This window comes from Branchiostoma belcheri, unplaced genomic scaffold (assembly GCF_001625305.1).
Source record: "Branchiostoma belcheri isolate BF01 breed outbred unplaced genomic scaffold, Haploidv18h27 scaffold281, whole genome shotgun sequence".
NCBI classification, from domain to species: Eukaryota; Metazoa; Chordata; class Leptocardii; order Amphioxiformes; family Branchiostomatidae; genus Branchiostoma; species Branchiostoma belcheri.
The window spans coordinates 65,448-88,670 of record NW_017803889.1 but is presented as its reverse complement, the minus strand read 5'-3'; the positions used below and the strand labels follow the sequence as shown (position 1 = coordinate 88,670).

Genomic DNA, 23,223 nt, shown 5'->3' with positions numbered 1-23,223 from the left:
AAAAAAGGGAATAGTTTGCCGCTAAAGGGTCAGTTAGCCCGCTAGAGAGATGCAACTCACAGGAAGGAACCCATTTATCTTACATACCACATACCATCACAACAATTGGCCAGTTTGTGTGATTTTGTAGTGCAATTGTTTTCAATGTATTGGACATCGCACGCTTCAACAACACTGGCTGCATAGAAGAAGAATTTAGTTGAAGGAGCTTTTGCCGTTTTGAAGTTTGGATCACCGCGTATCGGAGGGAAGAAAACAACTTTTCGCGGCCAGACTCCCCAGGCCTATTCTCCTCTCCTTTTTGCCGAATTCTACGATCCGTAGTTCCGTAGAAAGACATGGTACAGGCTTGGGAAATAGTCTGTTGCTTCGTTCACAAAAAGACTCTCTGGCCACTATAACTATCATCTTCAAAAAAACCTACACTATACACACACACAACACCCACCAAAACAATATCACACTGTCGAAGGCATGAGACCTCCGAACTCTAGTTTTCTCTAAGTTCTCACTGTGAATTTCCTGTGATTCAGACAAGAGATGGTCTTGTCTGTCTATGAGTTTTTGTACCATTTGGTTGTAGGCCTGAATGATACTGTTGTCTCTCTGCTGTTTCTGTTCAATCAGGGTTTTCTCTTTTCACCCCAAATCTCTGATGAAGCCACAGTAACTTTCCAGAATGTTCCTCCCCTCATTTATCAATGCCTGGACTGTAGATCTACTTCCCTGTGCAGCTTTTTTAAGGCCTGTGGTAGGATGTCCATCATGGCTTTCTTCACAACACTCAGTACAAACTGGCAAGTTACACTGTTTACAGTAGAGCTTGACTTCCTCTGAGGGGTGAAAACTGCACCTGTTTCCAGACTGGGGTTGCTTCTCTGTTTCCTCTAGCAGGGTTTCTTGCCTCCGGACTTTCTCACACATGTTGGCTGCCATGAGATTGTCCGGCAAACCTGCGACCCCCTGGGGTGGCAGCCTGACCTGTAGACGACAGTTTGGGCACTGGAAGGGCATCCGAACCTCTGCATGGTCCCGTAGACAGTCCTGACAGAAGGTGTGCTGACAGGGCAGCACTTTTGGCCTGGTGAACAGCTCCAGGCAGATGCTGCAGGACAGTTCTTCATGAACTTCTCTCTTCAAACTTGACGGTGCAGAGCCCATGGTTTTTGCTTCCTGCTTAGTTTATACGTGGCAGTCACATTCCAATGTGAACCCTTTAAGCAAATAGCAGTGTGCACACTGCACAAAAACTTAGATTTACCGGGCCAGTAGATTTGGGTAATGTTTACTTTGTTTTTTTTTTATAAACACTTCTGAACTTTACAACGGCAGTAAATTAAAGTGAAGTACGATAATACCAGACTTTTAAGGGTTGTAAAAGAAATTACTGCAATTTATCTTTATTTACTATGGTTATAAAGCCAGATACTGTGTACGTAGTAAACATAACCTGAATTTACAACCTTTGGTAAATCCAACTTCTCGTGCAGTGGTGGGGTAGTGGTCAATCTACTAGTAGATATTTCAAGATTTTTAAAAAATCTGGAGATTTCTTTCGAGATTTTTTCATTTTCAATGAAGCATGAAGGGTCTCACTGGGGGGTATTATGATCCATTGGGTGACAGGGAACCCTTTCACATAATATCAGATGTGTAGGTTTAAGTAGTGAAGGGCTAGAAGCACTAGTCCAAAGAACTCTGCTCAGTCCAAATATATATATAATCTGCTTGCTGTTTCATATTTCTGTCATTATGGAAGGACATATTACAATCATGTAATTTGTTGAATTGTTCACTACAGTACAGGTACAGGTTCAGATCCGGTCCTGTACCTAAACCCGTGTACCTGTACCTAAAATTTGTTTACTATAATAGGTACAAAGCTTTAACTGCAGAACAAACAGTGAAGGCCCCTGTTGAACAACTGCTTAAGTAAGAGCCTGGACAGCCTGCCAACAGACCTTTCGCTGTCCCACATGTTTGCCCTGTTCGTAACAGCTATTTAACCTCCTTGCTACTAGTAAAAACATTATCTTAACACACAAATGTACACAGTGTATTAGATTGTATGATAGCCGATACTTACATGTATACTAATACTTACTAATAACAAATTTATTATTTTCTAGTCTCTATGCCAGACCAAACAGTGGAGACCCCTGTTGAACACTCGCTTCAGTAAGAGTCTGGACAGCCTGCCTACAGACCTCTCCCTGTCCCATGTGTTTGCTCTTTTCGTGATGGCGGGTTTCCCGGAGGTTCTGTGCCCCGGATCACAGGCCACACTGCAGGACAATGTGGGGGACATCAAACCTGTTGTGGTCGTCAAGCATTTCTCAGAGAAGGTAGGGAATAACTGTAACAATTAGTCCCATAGCCTCTATAGGCTGCAGGGGCAGTGGGTTGTTAGACAAGTCCATTGTATCTAGGGCACGGTATTGGAATGGGGCAAAGCATTTCTCAGAGAAGGTAGTGCACAACTTTTTGTGTATTTTAACTATTTGATCCTTCAATGCGACATTACCTCATGGTCCACTGTTCACTTGGCAAAGGGGAAATCACATAAAACCTAATGTATATAGACATCCCATTGTACACTTATCTGTTCTTTTTGTAATGTTAACTATTAAGTAAGTGAAAGGTTGTCTTTCATGGCAAGCTAAAACTTCATCAAGAAAAACATTCATTTCCAAGCTTTACTTCCAGAGAGCAGGACTGTTTGGCCTGTGCAAGTTTTTTAACTCCAAAGTAATGCCAAAACTGTACAAAGAGCCATTCTCATGTGATTCATTCTTTCCTTAGGGTGAGGTGATGGTCATGGATGTGAGGTCACGGAGGAGGAAGACGGTCAAGGATTACCAGCTGGACCACCAGGTTGGGAACAATACCACTTTGTTTTCTCGTCCCTATGCCATGGCAGGATAATTCCTTGTGATCATCAAGATGATCAAGGCTCCTTTCAGCACTTGGTATCTCCCTGAGAGAATTCCCTCCCACTGTTCCCTGCACGCATAGCCACAATCTCCAGTTTGTTTCTTCAAGACCTTCCTCGAAGAAGCACTTAGAATTTACATGGTAGTAAATATGTGTAGAGTCTAGGAAACAGAAATCTCATACAATGTAGTTTAGTCACAGTTTTCTCCCAGACAGAAATCATTTTACCTGGTCCAGAAAGCACATGTATTTGAAAATATTTTTTCAAAAAACTTTTGGATTAGTCACATATGCTTGTAGTTATGCAGCACAAAATGCCATACATTGTACCTTGAACAATTGTCAAACAATGACATTTCACTCAATTTTGTATTTTATCTGTAACATGCAGGTCCAGCAGGAGCCTGTGCTTGACGGTGAGCGTTTTGGCAAGCTGCTGACGATCCTGTCCGGTGTGAGTCGTGAGCTTGTAGAGGCTCGGGAGGACAGGAGCAGGGTGGAGAGGGTCTGGGTACTGGCACTCACACTCAAGGCTGTGCTGCTCTGTATAAGGGTAGGTATGTTTGTGTGTGTGTCTGTATGTGTGTGTGTGTGTGTGTGTGTGTGTGTGTGTGTGTGTATGGTGTTCAGCACCAAGGACAGGTGTTTGTGTGGATGGTGTTCAGCACTAGCGACAATACAATGTGTGTGTTTGCGTGCGCACGTGCGTGTGTGTGGATGGTTTCAGCACCAAGAACAGGCATGTTTACCTGTGTGAATTCAGCACCTAATGTGTGTTGCGTGTGAATGCTATTTAGCACTGCATAATTATGAAATGAAAACTTTTCAACAGTTTTTAGTCCAGTGGCAACACAGCAGTAAATCTTGTCTCTTATAAGTTTGTAACACTGTAACACTGAGTTTGATGTATTAAGTTCTCCACATGTCGTTTCAGAATGATAAGAACGGGAGGTGCACCCGGGACCTGGTAGAGCAGGGCCTGTGTCCCGCCCTGGTGCAGCTGGCCAGCAAAGGCACCGGCTTCAGTCGCCAGTGGCTCCTAAAGGACCTCGAAGTCCTCGGTGTCACCCTGTACCGTCCCGAGAAACCCAACAGCGAGGAGAAGGCATCTTCCGAGACATCTTCGGATTCCGAGGCCACCCCGGCCTCGAAGGACGTGACCCCGGACATGCCGGTTGCGCAGGGGCTCGATCCGTGCGAGGGATTGGACGAAGCGACGAAAATCTGCTTCCAGATCACCCACGAGGCGCTGGGAGCACCGATGGCCATTCTGCGGGCGATCTACGAGCTCCACGGGAAGCAAACCAACGACCTGCTGGATGAGGTGCAGAAGTGTTTCGATGGTGACGCTTTCCACGCATCGGAGGAGGTCCGGAAGATGGCGGCAAAATGGCAAGTGACGTCGGAGTAGGTTTTGTCTCATGTACCGTCTAGTGTGGTGATTCAAGGGTGCATTTTTTTTCTTTTTCTTTCTTTTACTTTACATCACACTCACTCACAGCAAATGTGCCTTTTTGAATGAGTTGCAGTGATTTTCTGTACATTTGCATGCATGTTTTACTTACAAAGATAACAAGGTTTCAGAAACAATTCTATCAGTTAGTTAGTTAGAAATCCTGATGTAATTGACAAGTAACCACTCTCTAAAACACGGGGTTCATTCTTTCCTATTTTGGACATTTGAAAAGAGCACAAAACTAAGGTACATCTCTAAAGGACCACTCTGTTTTGAAGTCCTACTAAATTTTTGAACCTACTGATTTGCTGTGGGATAGACTGTATATATATTACAGCACATTATGAACCAATGACATCACAATTACTGTACGAATTGCCCTGAAAATTCATTGAATTCCTTTAACTCTTGGTTGTAAATTTAAAGACACTTTTTACCAAGAATCACACAATGCTTATACATAACTGTCAAACATATTGCAGGGAGCCAAAAGTTGAGCACACTCCTGAGGATTTTGAGAGCCGTGCGACTGACGTAGGCGTGATCCCGTTCATCCCCCTCCCGATGAAGCCCTCGGCACACCTGGTCGCTGTGGAGGAACCCTCCACCTGCGGGGAGAAACTCATCAAGACGTCCGAGGCTGAGCTCAGGGACAGGTGAGATGTCTTAGGATTTTCTTTCCTTTATGTCTCCATCAAAAATCATTGAGGTAAAATGTTACATGATATAAATTAAGTCTAAATGACATATGGTGACATATATAGGGGGACCAGTCCCTGGAGCTCTGACCTGCCACTTGCTACATAAATGTAATCCTACACCTTAGGGTGTCTGCTATGACATTAGTTACAATGGTGACATCCTCTGGTCAGGTCATTGATCTTATTTGTTTTGAGAAAAGAAGAAGAAACAGCAAAAACACATAATCTAGTCTAAACAACTAGACTTAAAGTATATTCCTCCCCCCCACAGTTATGAGAAGCAGCAGAGGTCTAAGAGCTCAGCACTGCTGAAGAAGGAGGTACAGACTCATGGGAAGGCAGCCTCAAGGAAATACCTGTATCAGGTGAGGGGTAGTGTAGGTTACACCTGTAGATGGTGTAGTTTATCTAGTATAATGAATCATATCGAATCTATGATAAAACTACAGTCACTGAACATTATTCGGTTTTAATGGCTGGCAATCCAATTTTTGTAAAAGTCTGCAAGCCATTGGTTCTATAGCCACATCTTGGCATGTTTGAAAAATTGACCATGTTTCATGGTAAAAACTTAGAAGTTAGAGGTTCAGATACATGCCTATAACATTAATCTTTCACTAGAATCTAGCTCATGAGGCCTGTCCTTGGTGCTGAACTGTTGTGAGATCAAGCCTAGTTCTCAACCTAAACCATCCAGCTAATAAGAAATGAGTGCATGTTGTATTATATATAATATCATATACTTGATGTGTGTGTGTATTGACCATCCTGGTTGCCATTTCAGGTGAACATGGCGGTTGCCACCCTGTACGCGCGCCACGTGCTGTGCTCGGTGCTGGCCAACTGGCCCGAGAGCAGCACGATAAAGAGCGAGACACTGGGGTTCCCGCCGGGGCTAGAGACACACCTCGCCAGCCTGCTGGACCTGCTGCAGAGAGTTGTTGAGAAGGTCAGAATTTTTTTAGATATGTTTACTGCACATTTGTAACATGCATAGTACCCATAATGAAATGAAACATAGTACGTAAAATTACACTGTCACACCTTAATTTGTTGTAGCTTTTAGGGCTAGGGTTTACAAATACATCCAAACTACTGCAGATGTCTCAAAGAAAGTTGAATGCAGGCCAAAGATCTTGCCACTTTTTTCTGACAGCAAGGGCTACAATGCACTTGTCACACAAAAAATCATGACATTAAAATGTGCCAAAAAAAAATGCAAGCAACTGCAGTTCTAGTTTTTAGTAATTGAAAATGACTTTTAGCACACACAATTAAACAGTACATTCTGTGGTATACATTGTAAACAATGCTTACTATCAATAACTAATCATCACTTTGTGTTGACAGGATGACTTCCAGCAGGTAGTAGAGAACGTGGTGACCCACTGCGGATCAGAGATGTTGGCTGTGTTCGCTAAGGCCACCTGTCAGTTCATGGAGGAAACCAACCTGGCTACAGAGACTAAGGAGTCAGCACATCCTTACAAGTCTAACACTGAGATCACTGACAAGGTACCTGACGCTTATCGTAGTAGCTGTAACAGTTATACATGTACATGTAGTTACCTATAAAAGTACAATGTAAGGGACATGTCTGAAGGTAACATGAAGCAACCAACCCAACCTCTGAGACTACATTGTACATGCAGGTAAAGAGTCGGCACACCCTTAGAAGTCTAACACTGAGATTACTGACAAGGTACCTGACGCCTATCAGAAATAAAAATTGACTTAATTTCCAAGATTTGAGAGACCAGTGTTTCTGTTATTTTCTGTTTAAGTCGGTAGAAAGGCTGCCAGTTTACCTGTACCTGTACCACCCCCACCCCCCAAGTGCACCAGTTTGTATTTTTTATGAAGTCAGTAGAAACCCTGCCCATTTACCTGTTCCTCCCTCCCAGGTACACATCCCCAATGCTGTGTTCCTGTCGGTGAGGTTCGACCCACAATGCCATACAGAGGAGGACTGTGATGAGCTGGCCATGTCATCCAGCAAGGACCTCAAACAGGTCAGTATTCTAGTCTTAATAGTTAAATTAAATATACAATGTATATGGAAATGGATTTTGTTCCTTTCACCATATTAAGATCATTACCTATCTGCAGAATTACACAATACAAACAACAAAATGTGCCAGCATTATTTGCAGGGTTGACTTGGAGCCACCAATAGCCACCATAGTGATTATGATGACTTCTTGTACGATATTTGCCCTTTGTGTATGATGCTCATGTATTGTATGATTATCATCATTGTCATTGTATCAAGTTGGACACTGCTCTGTGAACTGGCTTGTCCCATAGCCCTTCTTCTGTTTGCAACAAAGCTGAAATAATAAATACATACATGACAGTGTTTGAAATGTCTGACTGAGTGTATATGTCTGTCTTTTGATTTCCTCAGGACCGCCATGTGTTCAGCGGGCCCCACAACAAGTGGGCCGGGTTTGACATCCCGGGAGACACTCTGTACTACAAGTTTGAGGGGGACAGCTCCTCCAAGCTATGGGGATTCAAGTGAGCACTGTCTTCTTTCCTTTTTATTGATTTCCTTTTTTTTTAATTCATCCAGCAATAAGTTAGCAAATGAGGAGAGTATTATCTTAGTGTATTTTGCAATAACTCAACAGTAGCTACCGGTATGATTTTTTAGGTGATATAATTTTTTTAGATGGCTATGTTAGACTTGTGATGTGTATTAGACATGTATATATATATTGTATTTTAAAGTGAAATTGTACTATTTTAACCTACGTGTTCTTGATGTTGATTTTTAAATGATGATGATGTTTTTAATCTATTGTGATGATGTTTGTAAAATGTCAATGCAATTCAGATGTGCCCGAAGTACTCGGCACGTCTGCAATGTTGATATTTAATAAAGATTTGATTTGATTTGATTTGATTTGATTAGACATAACATCCACTTTTCTGTAGTCATTCCTGAAATCATAGCCTTTACTGAAAGCACCTTTTTCCAGTCTGATAACACTGTGTGAATGAATGAATGAATTAAGTTATTAATTAATTAAATAATTATTTTTTTATTTTCTTTCTTGCGACCTTTCTTTGTTGTCCAGCCCATATATGGGCTTATGAGACACCAGAACATAAACATAAGTACAGAAACCATAGAAACATAAATTCAAGTCCAAATCAAAGGTCAGGTTTTTAGGAAGGGAGGTTTTGGTGGAAGCATTTTGCCTAATATGTAATGAATTGACCACCCATGTTGTAGGTTTACTGTGACTGGAGGCAGAAGTGGCAGGTTCAACACAGGTTACGTCATCCTCAACACCCTGCTGTCCAAGTCAACCGTCTTCTGCCACCTGCCAATCAAACTGCTGTGGGAGTGGCTTGTGCAGGTTAGTAGCAATCTGATTGGCTGTGTTTTCTGCCACCTGCAATCTGATTGGCTCTCTCACCTGTCAATCAAACTGCTATGGGAGTGGCTTGTGCAGGTTAGTAGCAATCTGATTGGCTAACAATCTTCTCCAACTTGCCAATCAAGCAACTGTGGAGTAGCTTAATTGAAATAGTAGCCTGCATAAATGCTTAGGCCAGAACTGGCCCCTTGCTCCTCTTCTTTTTCTCCTCCAGGCAGCACAGTCCTAATCCTTTTGTTCTGAAAACTTTAGTGACCATCCAGTGTCATTAACTATTTGGTCCCACCTTCTTTTGGGGGTGTTCCTCTAGGTCTGGGGTTTCCCCCAAAGTCCTGGTAGTAGGCCCAGTATACAAATGAGTAATATATAAGCATGTTGTAGTAACAATCTGTAGTAAAATGCTACTGTATGTGCTTGATATATCTGCTTGGAGATGACCATGCCAATCTTTCCCAGGTGGCCTGTCGCCAGACCAGCCAGCAGAGGTTAAAGGTCGTGGAGCTGCTCCTGCGCATCCTGACGGCCTGCTCGCTGCGTTCCTATGGCAACGCCCCGCCCGACCAGGACATTGACCTCAGCCTGCTGAAGCCGCTGTGGAAGCTCTACAGTACGATGCCTGATAATACTGACTCTTCGGCTACCATCTTACCTCCGCTACAGAGGGCTCTCACAGGTTTGTTTGTTTGTTTGTTTGTTTGTGGAAGCTCTACAGTTACGATGCCTGATAACACTGACTCGTCGGCGACCATCTTACCTCCACTACAGAGGGCGCTCACAGGTTTGTGGTGAAATGTGCAGTGTTACTAGGATTTGGTAGTTGAACACACACACCACTACTGGTGGACTAGCCCCCTGCTGTAGTGGCCTGTGTGTATGGGAATTGGGAGTTGAACACACACCACTACCAGTGGACTAGCCCCCTGCTGTAGTGGCCTGTGTGTATGGGAGTTGGGAGTCGAACACACACCACTACCAGTGGACTAGCCCCCTGCTGTAGTGGCCTGTGTGTATGGGAGTTGGGAGTTGAACACACACCACTACCAGTGGACTAGCCTCCTGCTGTCAGTAATTGCACAGTTTGTGTGGCCAAGGGCTAAGGAAATGGAGATGGGCGCTGCTCTATGCACCACAGAATGGTCTTGGAAGGATTTTGATTGGGTGGTCAACAACTTCTGTTCACTTTTCCCGACAGAACTGTTCATCCTAGCAGAAGACCTGGCTATGGAGTGGGGCATCGAAGACAGCTACCTTCTGCAGGTACATAACTATGCATGTTTGTTTCACATAACTGTTAAAACACCTTATTCTCCTTGATTGATCAGATTTCTTGTATATTAAACTTTCGCAGTATACAATGACAATGATAATGAAGTTTAAGACAATGAAGCAAGGATTAGGCAAACTATGCTATGCTCTATCTATATCTACATGTAACATTCTAAACTGTACATGTTTCTTCTCTCTTCTTTATAGACATTTGTATTACAAATTTACAGAGTTTTTCTAATACATTATGGTTAACTGAAGACAATATTTGTATGAATATATCACTCTTTCTTAGATGTGCCCATGCTTTGGCCCAATACTGACAGTTTGTACCTGATATCACAGGTGATGGATGAAGATGCCTTCCGTAAGAGTGCGGCCCAGGGTCTCCGGAACGTGGCTGCCATCAGCCTGGCGATCAAGTACAAGAACAAAGCTACAGACGCCGTGGAACAGGCCCCTGCTGCTCCAAAGGCTCCGTGACACTGTGGGACTAGAACCCTGTACTCCTGCATTGTAACTCTACTCAAGGCATTCAGTTTACTGCAGAATCAAGGTACCATATTTATGATGGAAGTATGGAACGCTGAAAAGTTTGATTGGAGAAAGGATCAGTTCACACAAATTTAATTCATAGAGAACATAGGCTACAGATAGAGGCTTTAAAACAGGCCCCTGCTGCTTCAAAGGCTCCGTAACTGCAGGATTCGAACCCTGCACTCCTGTACCATTCAAACATCACTGCAGACTGATTTGAGTCACATTGGATGAACCCTGCACCCCTCTAACCCAAGGCATTTCAACATGATAGAACAACTTGGATTTGGGAAATAGGTACTTTTACATGATTGTAACTTTCTTTGTACATGTCATTTGTATATTAAGTTACACCAAACAAATTCGATTGCTAGTCCTCAGATGAAGGCTACTTCGGCTTTGGAGCAAGCCCCTTGGGAATCAAAGGTTCTGTGATGCTGCGGGATTCAAACCCATGCACTCCTCTACCCAAGGCATTTGAACATGTCGCCATATTTATGTTAGAGCTCAATCAACTTGAATTTGGAAAATGCAGTCTTTAGATGTATCAAATACGTAAGACTTATTGATAAATAATTATTTACTGGTATTATTTTTGAGCCAGAGGAATTCTATTATGTATGCCACTGGCTAATTAATTGTGTTGCATGTTGAACCATTTTAAGAGTTGTTCTGTGTTGTATGTAATATTTCTGGTGTTGTATACAAAATATTCATTACAACAGGTGACAGAGATGCTTTTTTTCCATTTATTGAAAACTCAATAATGTTAAACACAATAAGGTTTACGTTTGCTACTTTACATTTGTTATGTACATCATGAATATGTACATATTAATCAAATGAATGTTGATATCAAAACCCATGTTTTCTTTTAAAAACTCGTACACTTCAAGTGTTGCTTCTTACAGTAAGTCTTTTGCTGCTCATGATTTATTGCAAGTTTGGTAACACTCTACAAATGCCATTGATATATATTAAACTTGGTATGCTAGATAGGAAAAATGTACTATCCAGAAAAATATAAGGCTTTGAAGGAAGAATATCTTAAAGTGAAACGTTAAATATTGGGTACTTCAACCCCAAGACAAGCCAAAGAGAAGTTACCGCAGTATGGCAGATAGTATAATGGTGTAAAATAATTTATAGACCTAATGTTACAGTACTGAAGTACTGTTATGGTACTAGTAATTGCTTGTGAGAATTTGAATGCAGCACGGCCCCTTTACACTAGAAAGCAATGCCTGAGCAACCAAAATTTGATTTTGTGTCAATATTATAACTAGAATATGATGTACAATGCAAAGGTTTTATTTAAAAGACAACTAAAAAACACACAAAATGTACAAAAAAATTATTCTTTTTCTTGATCAATCTGTTAATATTTGGTTGCTCAGTAGTTCCAGTCTTTAGTGGAAAGAGGCTGTTACATGTAATTGTACTAACTGTATATGCCAAAGCTAAGCAATAGACAAAGGCAGAACCATTGCTACAGTCAGTAACTGTAACAGAATAAATGATGTAATATACAGAATAATGGCCAGTACAACGAATGGTATTGAATTTCATAAAAAGGCTAGACATACATCATATATTAGGAGTCATATGAAAGAGTGAAGAATGACCAGCTTCAGAGACATGTAAATTTGAAAAATGAACGAACACCAAGCAGACTGGTCTCTTAGAAGTTTGTTTGTTGCCTTGTTTGTGCTTTCGTGATGAATTTTGACTCTTTTGTTTCGATGGGAAAACTATGCTGCTTTAGGTATATTGTGTACACTATACATACTTTGCTACATACTGGTGGAAATATCTTTTGTAAAGATGGACTTCCACAAATAAAACATTGGAGATTTAGTCTCTGATATTAAAAGGTGTTGATGCAAAATTTGTCTCTTCATTTCATTTGTCTTCTTTCTTCTTAAGAATGTTGGCAGTTCAGATTTTTTTATAAACTCAGATTTTAAGTCATCAAAAAGTCTACCAAATGTAACATTCATCTAAATATAAAATGAGAACATTGGATGCCATTGCTGCTCCAATTTCAAAATTTGCCGTAAAACTTTATAAGGTACAGAAAATAGACTGTACAATGTATGAAATTCAATGTCTCCTATAGATGACTGAAAAATAAAAGGAAAACAATCATATACAAAATTCAAAATGGCCAGTGTTGTTATAGACTTTTGCACAGTTACTTTCTGGTTCTTTCTCCAAGTTTCTTTTTTTTTTTAGTCTTTCCGCTTGTCTCTTGGATTCCTCTGCTTTTCCTCTACTAGTCCGTAGCTCTCATCAGCACTTTTCTGCCCACTGGTGTTCTGACTGGTTCATGTTCATGTAGTTTCCTTCTGTGCTGAACGATGGACGAACAATCATCTATTTCTGTGCCTCTCCTCAAACTTTCTGCGCAATTCTGTTCACTAGTCTATTGCTGTCTTCAGCACCTTTTTGTCCATTGTTGTTCTGGTTCACGTACAGTAGGTAGTTACCTTAAAATTTATTTCTGTGTCTCTCCTCAAACTTTCTGCTCAACTTTGCCCATGACTCCATTTTCGTTGCTCTCGTCAGCACCCTTTGTCCATTTTTGTTGTTCTGATACTCAACCAGGCACCAAAATATCTGCTAAGCCATGGAAATTATCATTTCTTTGCCTCTCAGTAAGACCGCCTCTTGTCCAGATTTTATGGTTCCCCCAAGTGCCCTCTTGAATGGACAGTTTGGACTGTTTCCCTACCTAAGAGTCTCCTCATACTTTCTGTTCAACTCTATCCACTGGTCCATTGCTGTCGTCAGCACCTTTCTGTCCGTTGTTGTTATTCTGGTCCTCGAGGGCCCTCTGATGCTGGCTGATCCACAGGTTAGCGTACAGCCCGCCCTCCCTGTTCAGCAGCTCATGGTGCGGACCCTGTGTAACAATGTATAATAATAATGGTTTATTTCAAATGCAATTTTGCAAGAACACAGTTGGCACTTGGCAGCCAAAGCTGAATTATGTGTATTACTACTGTTCACAAAATTGTAACCTTTACTAGATAACTTTTAAAATTTTAGTAACATAGATAGTAAAGGTATAATTTTATATATAAGTCTAAAATGACAAATTGGATGAAAAACAGATAATAAAAACAGTGGGCATTGTATGTAATATAAAATAGTTAACAAATTTAAATTTATTATTATAAAGCATTTCAAGTTAGGGAAAGTGGGAGGCGTAAAAAGTAGATTTGAAAATGTACAATGTCATATATATGCTCCATAATCGTCGATACATATCTTTGATTGTAAGACCTATGTTTATTGTCTACAAGACGTTGTCCCCTCTTTGACTCACATTCCTGATAGTGTTGTAATGTAACAAATTAAATGTAACATAAAGTTCAAAGTTCACCTGCTCGGCCACCCTCCCATCCTGAAGTACCAGGATCTCGTCAGCGTCCACCACCGTCGAGAGGCGATGTGCGATGAAGATCGACGTCCGGCCTTTCGTCACACTCTGCAGGGCAGTCATGATGGCCTGTGGGCAGGGAAAACATCATCATTAATATATATATATATACAGTCATGTAATATTATATATATATATACAGTAACTGTAACTAGAAACAGGGCAGTCATGATGGCCTGTGGGCAGGGAAAACATCATCATTAATATATATATATACAGTCATGTAATATTATATATATATATACAGTAACTGTAACTAGAAACAGGGCAGTCATGATGGCCTGTGTTTGGGCAAACAAAACACATTCCTAATTATATCTATATGGCCACACCAACAGTTAAGTGATGAAGTCCAGTGAATAGGTTAACAGTTATTTTTCTCTGCTTAAGGGTAGCCTTTTGGCACCAAGTCTGACCTTGCTTAAGAGCCAAGAGGCAGCATTTAAAAGGTTAGCTCTTGTCCTGCTGGCATTTTGTACACAACATTTTTCAATAATTTCACATCTTAATTAGGTCATAGACCCCCGACTTTTTTTGCCCGCCGGTGGCATAGTTTCTTTCACATTCGTTGCATTTTGCTGCGGTGTGATGCGTTGCACGAGAAATACCCCCAAATCGTACCTATACAGAGTGCTATATAGATGGTACTGTATGTGCAAAACAACAATTGTTGGGCTCTGCAGGACAAGGGTTTTAAAACCCACCTGTTCAGTGATGGAGTCTAGCGATGACGTGGCCTCGTCATACACGATGATAGGCGGGTCCTTCAGTATGGTCCTGGCGATCGCAACACGCTGCTTCTCTCCTCCTGGTCGGACAGAAACAGAAATAAGATTGCTAAACTAGAAAGGTAACGTTTTCAAAGCAAATGCATCATGTTCTAGCCTAACAATCTGCTGTATTATATGATTGTCAGACATAATCATAACAATAGTATATTGGTGACCAGCCCCTCCAACTCTGTCCTGCAACAAACACTACACAGTGTCTGCTACAGCACCAGTTACCATGGTGACAGACGTCTGGTCCAGGTCATTGACCTTTAAGTGTTTGGAGAAGAAAAATGTGGCTGTACATGTACCTAATGTGCACAAACAATGACCACCTTGCAAACTTACATGACATCGTACTTTATTTGTAAAGTTGAAAGTGACACAGATCAGCTTTCATACACAGTTACGTACTTCCTTACTGATCTCTTGCCATAACTTGCCAACTATTTAAAAATTTTACCACAGTACCTGATAGCTTGAGTCCCCGCTCCCCCACCTGAGTGTCGTACCCCTGTGGCATCCTGACGATGCTGCTGTGCAGTTCTGCCATCTGGGCAGCCTTCAACACCTCGTCTGCTGGGGCCTGGATGTTCCCATACTGCAGGTTGTAGAAGATGGTGTTGTGGAACAACACACAGTCCTGTGGAAGCAAGGGTAAACCAGTGATCCCCGACTGAGGTAAAGTATGATATATGCTTTTCCAAGTATACCTTGTACTTCTTTGTAGTGCAATTCAGGTTCACTATATATAATAGCTCATCCTTATAGCAAACTACATTGGGTCACCCTACTATTCTTAATAAGTGTGCTGGGCTCTTGTACACGTACATGCAGAGGTTATTTACTAATAGGTGCTTAAGGTTGATGTCTGAAGCTCCCTCATACACACGGCCGTCGGTTTTACGTCACCATCAGAAACGACATTCCTCATCGATCACAAGAAGTCCAAGCTGACCCTAGGATCAAACCTCAATCAATCAATCAATCAATCAATCAATCAATCAGGCTCCATCCTACCTGTGGTACCACCTTGATGTGTCTACCATTGGCTCACACAATCAATCAATCAATCAATCAATCAATCAATTAATCAATCAGGTTCCATCCTACCTGTGGTACCACCCCGATGTGTCTCCCATTGGTTCAATCAACCAATCAATTAATCAATCAATTAATCAATCAATTAATCAATCAATCAGGCTCCACCCTACCTGTGGCACCACCCCAATGTGGCTCCTCAGACTGTCCACTGTGATGTCACGAATGTCCTGTCCTCTCATTGGGTCACACAATCAATCAATCAATCAATCAATCAATCAATCAATCAATCAATCAATCAATCAGGCTCCACCCTACCTGTGGCACCACCCCAATGTGGCTCCTCAGACTGTCCACTGTGATGTCCCGAATGTCGAACTTCCCATTGGCTCACACAATCAATCAATCAATCAACCAATCAATCAATCAATCAGGCTCCACCCTACCTGTGGCACCACCCCAATGTGACTCCTCAGACTGTCCACTGTGATGTCGAGAATGTCCTGTCCTCTCATTGGGTCACACAATCAATCAATCAATCAATCAGGCTCCATCCTACCTGTGGTACCACCCCGATGTGGCTCCTCAGACTGTCCACTGTGATGTCCCTGATGTCCTGTCCTCCCACTGTGATCCGACCCCCCATTGGGTCGTAAAATCTGTACAGTAGTCTCACGATCGTCGACTTCCTGAAGTAGGCAGACAGCGAGAGAGTGAAGAAAGGTTCCCAAATCTTTCACAGAAGGCTAAGTTCAAATGTCTAACACGATCAGATAAAATTCAACATGCATACAACATCCGTAAAATCATTGAATCTTGGTAGTTTTTCCAGTGCTATTACATTGTACATGTATAGTCAGATTAATATGGTCATCTTAAAAAAACTTGAATGAATTAATGGTTTATTTAATATATATCATTGTTATCATGACAGATGATAGAAGGTCAGCCTTTATGGCTGAAGTAAAGTATGATTTACAATTAAAAACAATAAAATGTATTACATGTACACGATGTACATAGACTAAACATTTCAAACCAGATAGGACAGCGTGCTCCTCTCACAGCTTATTTATGATGCTAAATCTCTGTAACTTATTGAATACAGTAAATTATGTACTCTCACCTCTCAAATAGGTCTACCAGATAGGACAGTGTGCTCTTGTCTTGCAGTATCAGGAAGTTCTACATTAATTTTTTTTTCAACATTTCTGATCACTAACATGTAACAATTAATGTAACTGTTTGAGACTCACCCTGACCCACTGCCTCCAACAATGGCAATCTTCTTCCCTGTAGGAACCTCAAAACTCAGGCCCTTTAGGATCTCCTGCCCCTTCTGGTACTCGAAAAACACATCCTCAAACCTGATGGTGGCTTCTGTTGGGGATAGCTGCAGTGCTGGGGCCTGGATTTTAGACTAACATAGAAAAAGACAAGTAAATGGTGTTACTGATGGCTGCAGGGCTGGAGCCTGGATTTTAGACTAACATGCAGAAAAAGACAAGTTACTGTGTTACTGAGAGCTGCAGGGCTGGAGCCTGGATTTTAGACTAACATGTAGGGAAAGACAAGTTATGGTGTTACTGATATCTGCAAAGCTGGGGCCTGGGGCCTAGAGGTAAACAAATTTCATTCTCCAAAAGTCTGTCATTCAGCTTTGATAACTTCCTTCACAATGACGTTTCATCAACATATAGCACTTAAAATAGTTAAATCAAAGTCATTGTACTTCATTGGTTTTGATTTGTACACTCCATCCAGCTCATTATGCAATTCTTTTCTCTTCATTTGTTGTTTTCTTGTTTTTGTTGACGTGACGTCTTGTATGTGTTTTATTACTTTTGCCCAATGTTTAGACAACTATGTGAGGAAAAAAAAACAGCCCAGTGCTGACCTTGATGTTTGTATCCAGACTGAGGAGGCTGAACATGGTCTGCATGTCGATGAGGGACTGTCGCACCTCTCTGTACACTGAGCCAAGGAAGTTTAGAGGGAGGGAGAGCTGGAACAACAGCCCATTCACCATCACAAGGTCTCCTACTGTCATAGTGCCTGTATAGGGGGAAAATAGAGACCAACTGAATATAGTCTTTTAATAGTCTAAGAGTTTCTTGGACATTCTTGATTATTGGAATAATTGCTTTGACCTATCTAGGAGACCAGGAAGTTTAGGGAGAGGGGGAGCTGGAACAACAGCCCGTTCACCATCACAAGGTCTCCTACTGTCATGGTACCTGCAGTTGGACAATAGAAACTGTTACGATTCAATGTAGTCTTAAACATTCTCCATCATTGATCAGAAGTAATTTCTTTAACCTCTTTGAAAACCCAGGAAGTTTACAGGGAGGAAGAGCTGATTGAAATAGAACTTAAAGGATAATCATCATCACCAGATCTCCTACTGTCAAAGTACCTGCTTCCCAAACTTTGTAAGAAGTGTAAAAACACAGTTAACAAGTCTTGATAATGATAAAAGATAAAAAAACAGGATATAACATTTCTTTCATCTCCTCAGCAGCATATTCATGATACCGGAATCCTCTGGCATAGTCTGTTTTCTTTTGATGTCACTTTTCTAAAGTTTTAGTCAGACATGGTTATTTTATTCAGGCTCCAGGCATCAAATCATTACCAGCTTCTTGTGTTACATGATTGTACATATTAGCCAGAAGAAGAGCATAATGATTGCTTTCTGGTGGTGACATTTTCCCCATCCTCTCATCAAAGACCTTTGCGTGGTGTGCGTACATGTACAAAACGTCATAGATATGGATCCGGAGAAGCTCCAGGCAACCAATTGCAATCATTGCCGGCTTTTGTGTTATACACGTGCACAAAGCAAAAGAAGCGCATATTAGCCAGAAGAAGAGTGCATAATTATAGCTTTCTGGTGGTGACATTTTCACCACCCTCTCAGAACTCACAGCCTTCCCACTTCTGCGTCATGGCAGCTCCAAGCATCTACTCATTAGCTGCCTCTTGTGTTACACAAAGCAGAGGAAGAACATATCACATTCTGGTGGTGACATTTTCCTCCATTACGCTTTTTCTAGTCCTTCAAGACAGGAAGAGAACTTTTCTCAAACTTTGTAGAAAGAGTGGACATACATGTACATGTACAATATGACTAATGCGAATCAATACGATAACATCTTTTTGCCACTTCAACACCAACAGACAACAGCTAATGTGGACTGACACTCAGCAAAGAAATGAGTGACAACGCACTGTGGTTTTCTTCTCTTGTAACATATCTTGCATCCACAGTCTGCCTTTTAGATTCTTCCTGTCAACAAAAGTACAACAAACTTCACATTCCCTGCCCAAGTCTATCCTTCAGGCTGATGATGAACAGAATCAGCTTCACTAGGGGTGGGTACCGGTTCAGTCGGACCGGTTTGGACCGGAACAACACTCAAGAACCGAGTCCAAAAAACCGAAACGTGAAAACCGGATGACCGGACCTGATGTACATTTCTCTTTCTGTAGATTGTACACACAACACACACATCTTTAGATAATCTGGCCATGGCAGGTAAAAAAAATAACCCTGAATCATACTAGATCAGCCTAAATCCATGTTTATGCGTTCAAAAACAAGAAAAAAATGTTTCCCGGTATTAATCTCTTGAAACACGGCGCTGAATATTGACGCAAAAACATTTCGTGCACGGCGAGCCCTCCCCCATTGTTCAGACTGTGACGCAATCCCGCGTCACGTGTCGGCATTTCGCATCTCTGATTGGTTGTTGCGCCCGGTGCTGGCAGCGTAGCGGCAGACTTGAGCAAGCCGACGCGCGTGTAAACAACTTTTCTTTGTTCGATATCGGCGCTAAAATTCTATTTTCCACAACCACACATCGATATTCTAGTGAAGAAATGCATAGTTTCAAGAATCTTTGGAGAAAATATATGCTTCTATGCGGATTTTTAGCGTTTTCGACGTGATTTTGTTGTCACTTAACCCGGAAGTGTGGACCGCGGCGTGGCTAAATTTTTAGCGTATTTTACCCTATGTTTTACCAACCAAAACAATAAACAACCCCCGCTAAGAGAACCCTGTAACAGTTTAGATCGCAGCAATTAAGTGTTTGATCAAATTATTTGTGGATGTGCTGGCATTTCAGCCGTATTATTCATCGGGAAAAGCGGCCTCATGTACGGCCGTGTCGTGTACACGAAGAGTCTCGCTTGCCAAAATATGATATACTATACTACTGTACAATAATCAGGTCCGGTTCAGGTCCGGACCTGGACCTGATCCTCTGAACCTGATCCGGACCTGGACCTGAATTTTCTATACCGGTACCCACCCCTAAGCTTCACCAGTTAAACATAAGCTCTTATTGTCCACTGCCAACTCATCAGTTGACAAGGGTTTAATAATATATAATTTCTCCCATATCCTGTACACGTGGTACATGTACTTACACAACAATCATGTACCCTACTAATAAATAAAAAGCCAAAAAAGTCTCCTCCATGTATCAGGCACACTTACTTTTACAACATGCCTATGATGTTGCATATTGTGTAACAAGTAGTTACTTTATTGTATGACATAACTGCACACTCGGAGCGACTTTTTGTAGTTCGGTGCTTCTGGGGGAGACACCCAGTAATGTTCCTCATACTAAATATTGCTTTTATCTGAATTACGATTTTAACGATTTTAGATATTTTTATTAAGCGAACCAATATTGCCTGCCAATTTGTACACGAGTCTGTCAATTCAGCCTGTTGGCTGCCATGTGACTTGTCTTTAATTTTGATAATAAACCAGACTCTCACTTTACTTAGTAGTAACTCCCTAATATGAATGTCTGGAATCATGAAAATCGGGGGAAAGACTCATGATCATGCAGATTATCAGAAGCTCACAGAAGTAGCCCATTGGCTGGCTACCTGCTAAATATCAGCCCAGTCATTGACTTCATGTGAAAAGTTTACAATGGAGAGCCCCTACTAGACACAACCATCCCCCACTTCAACATGAAAACGTATTGAATAAAAGGACTGGTGATATGATTAAAGATGAAACAGGATAGGCCCTTTCATAACTGTGGTGCTGAAGAGATGAAAGAATTTAGGGCATCTTTCATAATGAAACCAGCGTAGATTCCCAATTATGTGGCAGGAAAAGGCCCTGAGGCAACAATCTACTTCATTTACTATCTATTGTGACATTTGCCTGGTGTACGTAAATGTGCTGTTGCCAATGGTAACAAAATATCATGAATATGGGTCCGAAAAAGCTCCAGGCATCCAATCATTGGCCAGCTCTTGTGTTACACAAAGCAGAGGAGGAGCATATTTATTATCATATTTCGGTGGTGAAATTTTCCTCGCGCACTCAGAACTGGCAGGCTTCCCGATCGAGTGCGTCTACCTCCTGCCTCCTTCTACCGGTAGTCACAAGCGACACCAGAGACGCGTGCTGCTTAGCCATCTTACATCCTTTTAAGGGCAGGCTACGTTCCACCGGTGAGAATGCATTGATTTTGTTTTGGATAGTATAATTTGGTGGTGACAGTTTCCTTGCTCTCTCTCTCTCTTTAATCTCTTTATTTCGATACCCTTTAGCCAAAACGGTATCAAAAAGTGTTGTCTGTCCTTGGGACAGGGAGCAACAAAATCAAATGCCTGAGAGATCTACCCATAGTCCCCCTTCCCTGTTGAGGGTGGGGTTGTACATTCTTCCATATATTTCCTCTTTAACACCCCGTTCCCGTGTTTCGCGGTCTAAGATATCCGTGGACTCGAGTTTGAAAGAGTGACCCTGGTTGTGTTGTGGGTGGTTGAAGATGGCTGAGGAGTAGCCGTTAGCACTAGGTCTGCAATGTTCCTTGTACCTTACAGCGGCCGACTGGTCTCTCCGATGTAGGTGTTGTTACAATAGGACTCCTCACATTTGAGTCTTTAAATAACATTTTATTTTTTGTCTGAGGGTTGAGTGAGGTTTGAAGTTAGTGCCTGGCTATGTTGAAGTTTTGCAAGATCCGTCGGAGTTTCTCAGATACTCCTTGGATATACGGAATAGTGATGTTGACCTTGTTGTTGTTGGTCAATGTTCTGCACTTCTGTGTTTTTTTTAGACTGATCCGAAGGTTTGAGCACTTTGTTGAAAGTCCAGTTTTGGTAGCCACACTTAGCCAGGGCATCTCGGAGGTGTCTATGTTTGTCCGTTTTGGCTTGGTCTGAAGTGATAATGTTGTTTGCACGATGGAAGAGAGTTTTGATCACTGCTAGTTTGTGTTCCAAAAGGTGGTGGGAATCAAAGGCCAGGTATTGTTCAGTGCGGGTCGGTTTCCTGTACACTTCAAAAGGAAGGTTACCATCTTCCCCTACAATTATTGTTTATTGAAAACCAAAACCCATCGCAGCCTCACGGCTGAATTGTGAGGTCGAGATCTGTACACAAGTAGCGAACACGTTACAAATTGTTAGACTATCTTATTACATTTCAAAAAATACGTTAAATTAAAATTATTACTTACAACATTCTAACTTCAAATACTAAAATTTGCAGTATATGTACATTTTAAAAACATTTTTCAATCATTCATAATCTTTAAAATAGATATATTTGTAGCTGCGACATTTGAGCGAATTAAAACAATTCTGAAAGAATGGCATTAAAAGACACATTCATTCGGATACAATAGTCTATACTTGAAATGGGCACGAAATAACAGATTATTACAAAGTCTCATTGTACAGTCTGACAGCGGTGTACAAAAATGATTTTCTGAGCCGCTCTGTTCTGGCCAAGGGAAGGCTGATGTTGTCATGGTTTCTCAGTTTACGCCCCGTGGATGCCAGTCTCTGAGGTGGAACCAGTTCGTGAAGTGGATGTTCTGGTTTCATCATGTTCTTTAGTAGGGTAATGGCCGCCAACTCCCTCCTTTCCTTGAGGGAAGGGAGTTTTGGCACAGTCCGTTTGCCTCCACAAGAGATTATGCGTAGTACTCGCTTCTGTACTCTTTCAATGTCTCTCTACAATAGTTTTGGTGTCTAGGAAAGGGAGCATGTTTTCATGACTTGGCTCCTGTGTGAACTTGATGTTGTCATCTATCTCATTCTGATCTGGTTGATGTGGTCAAAGAAATCAACAGCTACCCTCTTTTTCAATCTGCACCAAGTGTCATCTACATATCAAAACCAGTTGGCAGGGGGAGTGTACATGTCATTGTACATGTAAGTGCTGAGGGCTTTGTTTTCAAACTTCTCCATGTACAGGTTTACAACAATTGGTGAAACTGGTGATCCCATCGCACAGCCGTGCATTTGTTGGTAGAACTGTCCTTTGTTGGTGAAATATGTGCATCCTAGACAGAGTTCTAAGAGTTCACATACATTTGTATACTCGGTCAATGGATAGGTCAGTTCTATCTGCAAGTGCATTGTCAGTTTCCAATTTAGCTTCCCTGACTAAGACACAGCTTCCTTAGGTGGTATGGAGGTGAAAAGTGAGCACACGTCATACCCATACGTTATGAATTATGCAGGCTCTATTCTGCATCACATCTTGTAACTTAGGCCACATCAATTTAATTTGTTGTTTCTCAGATTTTTGCAGAAAAAATATGAAGCGACCAAAAAAAAACAGGCCAAGGCACCCCATGATAGCTGGAAATGGTACAATATGAGCCATGAAGTGAATATACCAAGGCTGAATTAT

At 41.5% G+C, this 23,223-nt stretch overlaps 2 protein-coding genes across 2 annotated transcripts in view; one reads left to right on the top strand and one right to left on the bottom strand.

Moving 5' to 3' along the window:
• Positions 1-10,961, top strand: part of LOC109472781 (zinc finger ZZ-type and EF-hand domain-containing protein 1-like) — a 38,971-nt gene extending 28,010 nt beyond the window's left edge. The window contains exons 36-49 of the mRNA XM_019772637.1: positions 2,130-2,345; positions 2,803-2,874; positions 3,326-3,487; positions 3,869-4,341; positions 4,873-5,046; positions 5,363-5,456; positions 5,876-6,040; positions 6,442-6,606; positions 6,996-7,103; positions 7,499-7,611; positions 8,333-8,459; positions 8,937-9,153; positions 9,673-9,737; positions 10,092-10,961. Coding sequence (XP_019628196.1) covers positions 2,130-2,345; positions 2,803-2,874; positions 3,326-3,487; positions 3,869-4,341; positions 4,873-5,046; positions 5,363-5,456; positions 5,876-6,040; positions 6,442-6,606; positions 6,996-7,103; positions 7,499-7,611; positions 8,333-8,459; positions 8,937-9,153; positions 9,673-9,737; positions 10,092-10,229 — 2,289 coding nt within the window. The 3' untranslated portion in view covers positions 10,230-10,961. The remainder of the gene's footprint in view (positions 1-2,129; positions 2,346-2,802; positions 2,875-3,325; positions 3,488-3,868; positions 4,342-4,872; positions 5,047-5,362; positions 5,457-5,875; positions 6,041-6,441; positions 6,607-6,995; positions 7,104-7,498; positions 7,612-8,332; positions 8,460-8,936; positions 9,154-9,672; positions 9,738-10,091) is intronic.
• Positions 10,962-12,077: 1,116 nt separating this feature from the next.
• The window catches only part of LOC109472778 (ATP-binding cassette sub-family B member 7, mitochondrial-like), a 20,463-nt gene continuing 9,317 nt past the window's right edge, over positions 12,078-23,223 (bottom strand). Inside the window, exons 10-16 of the mRNA XM_019772633.1 lie at positions 17,437-17,594; positions 16,796-16,959; positions 16,099-16,228; positions 14,970-15,141; positions 14,433-14,536; positions 13,672-13,797; positions 12,078-13,188 (exon numbers count right to left, since the gene is read on the bottom strand). Of these exons, the coding sequence (XP_019628192.1) occupies positions 13,030-13,188; positions 13,672-13,797; positions 14,433-14,536; positions 14,970-15,141; positions 16,099-16,228; positions 16,796-16,959; positions 17,437-17,594 (1,013 nt within the window). The 3' untranslated portion in view covers positions 12,078-13,029. The remainder of the gene's footprint in view (positions 13,189-13,671; positions 13,798-14,432; positions 14,537-14,969; positions 15,142-16,098; positions 16,229-16,795; positions 16,960-17,436; positions 17,595-23,223) is intronic.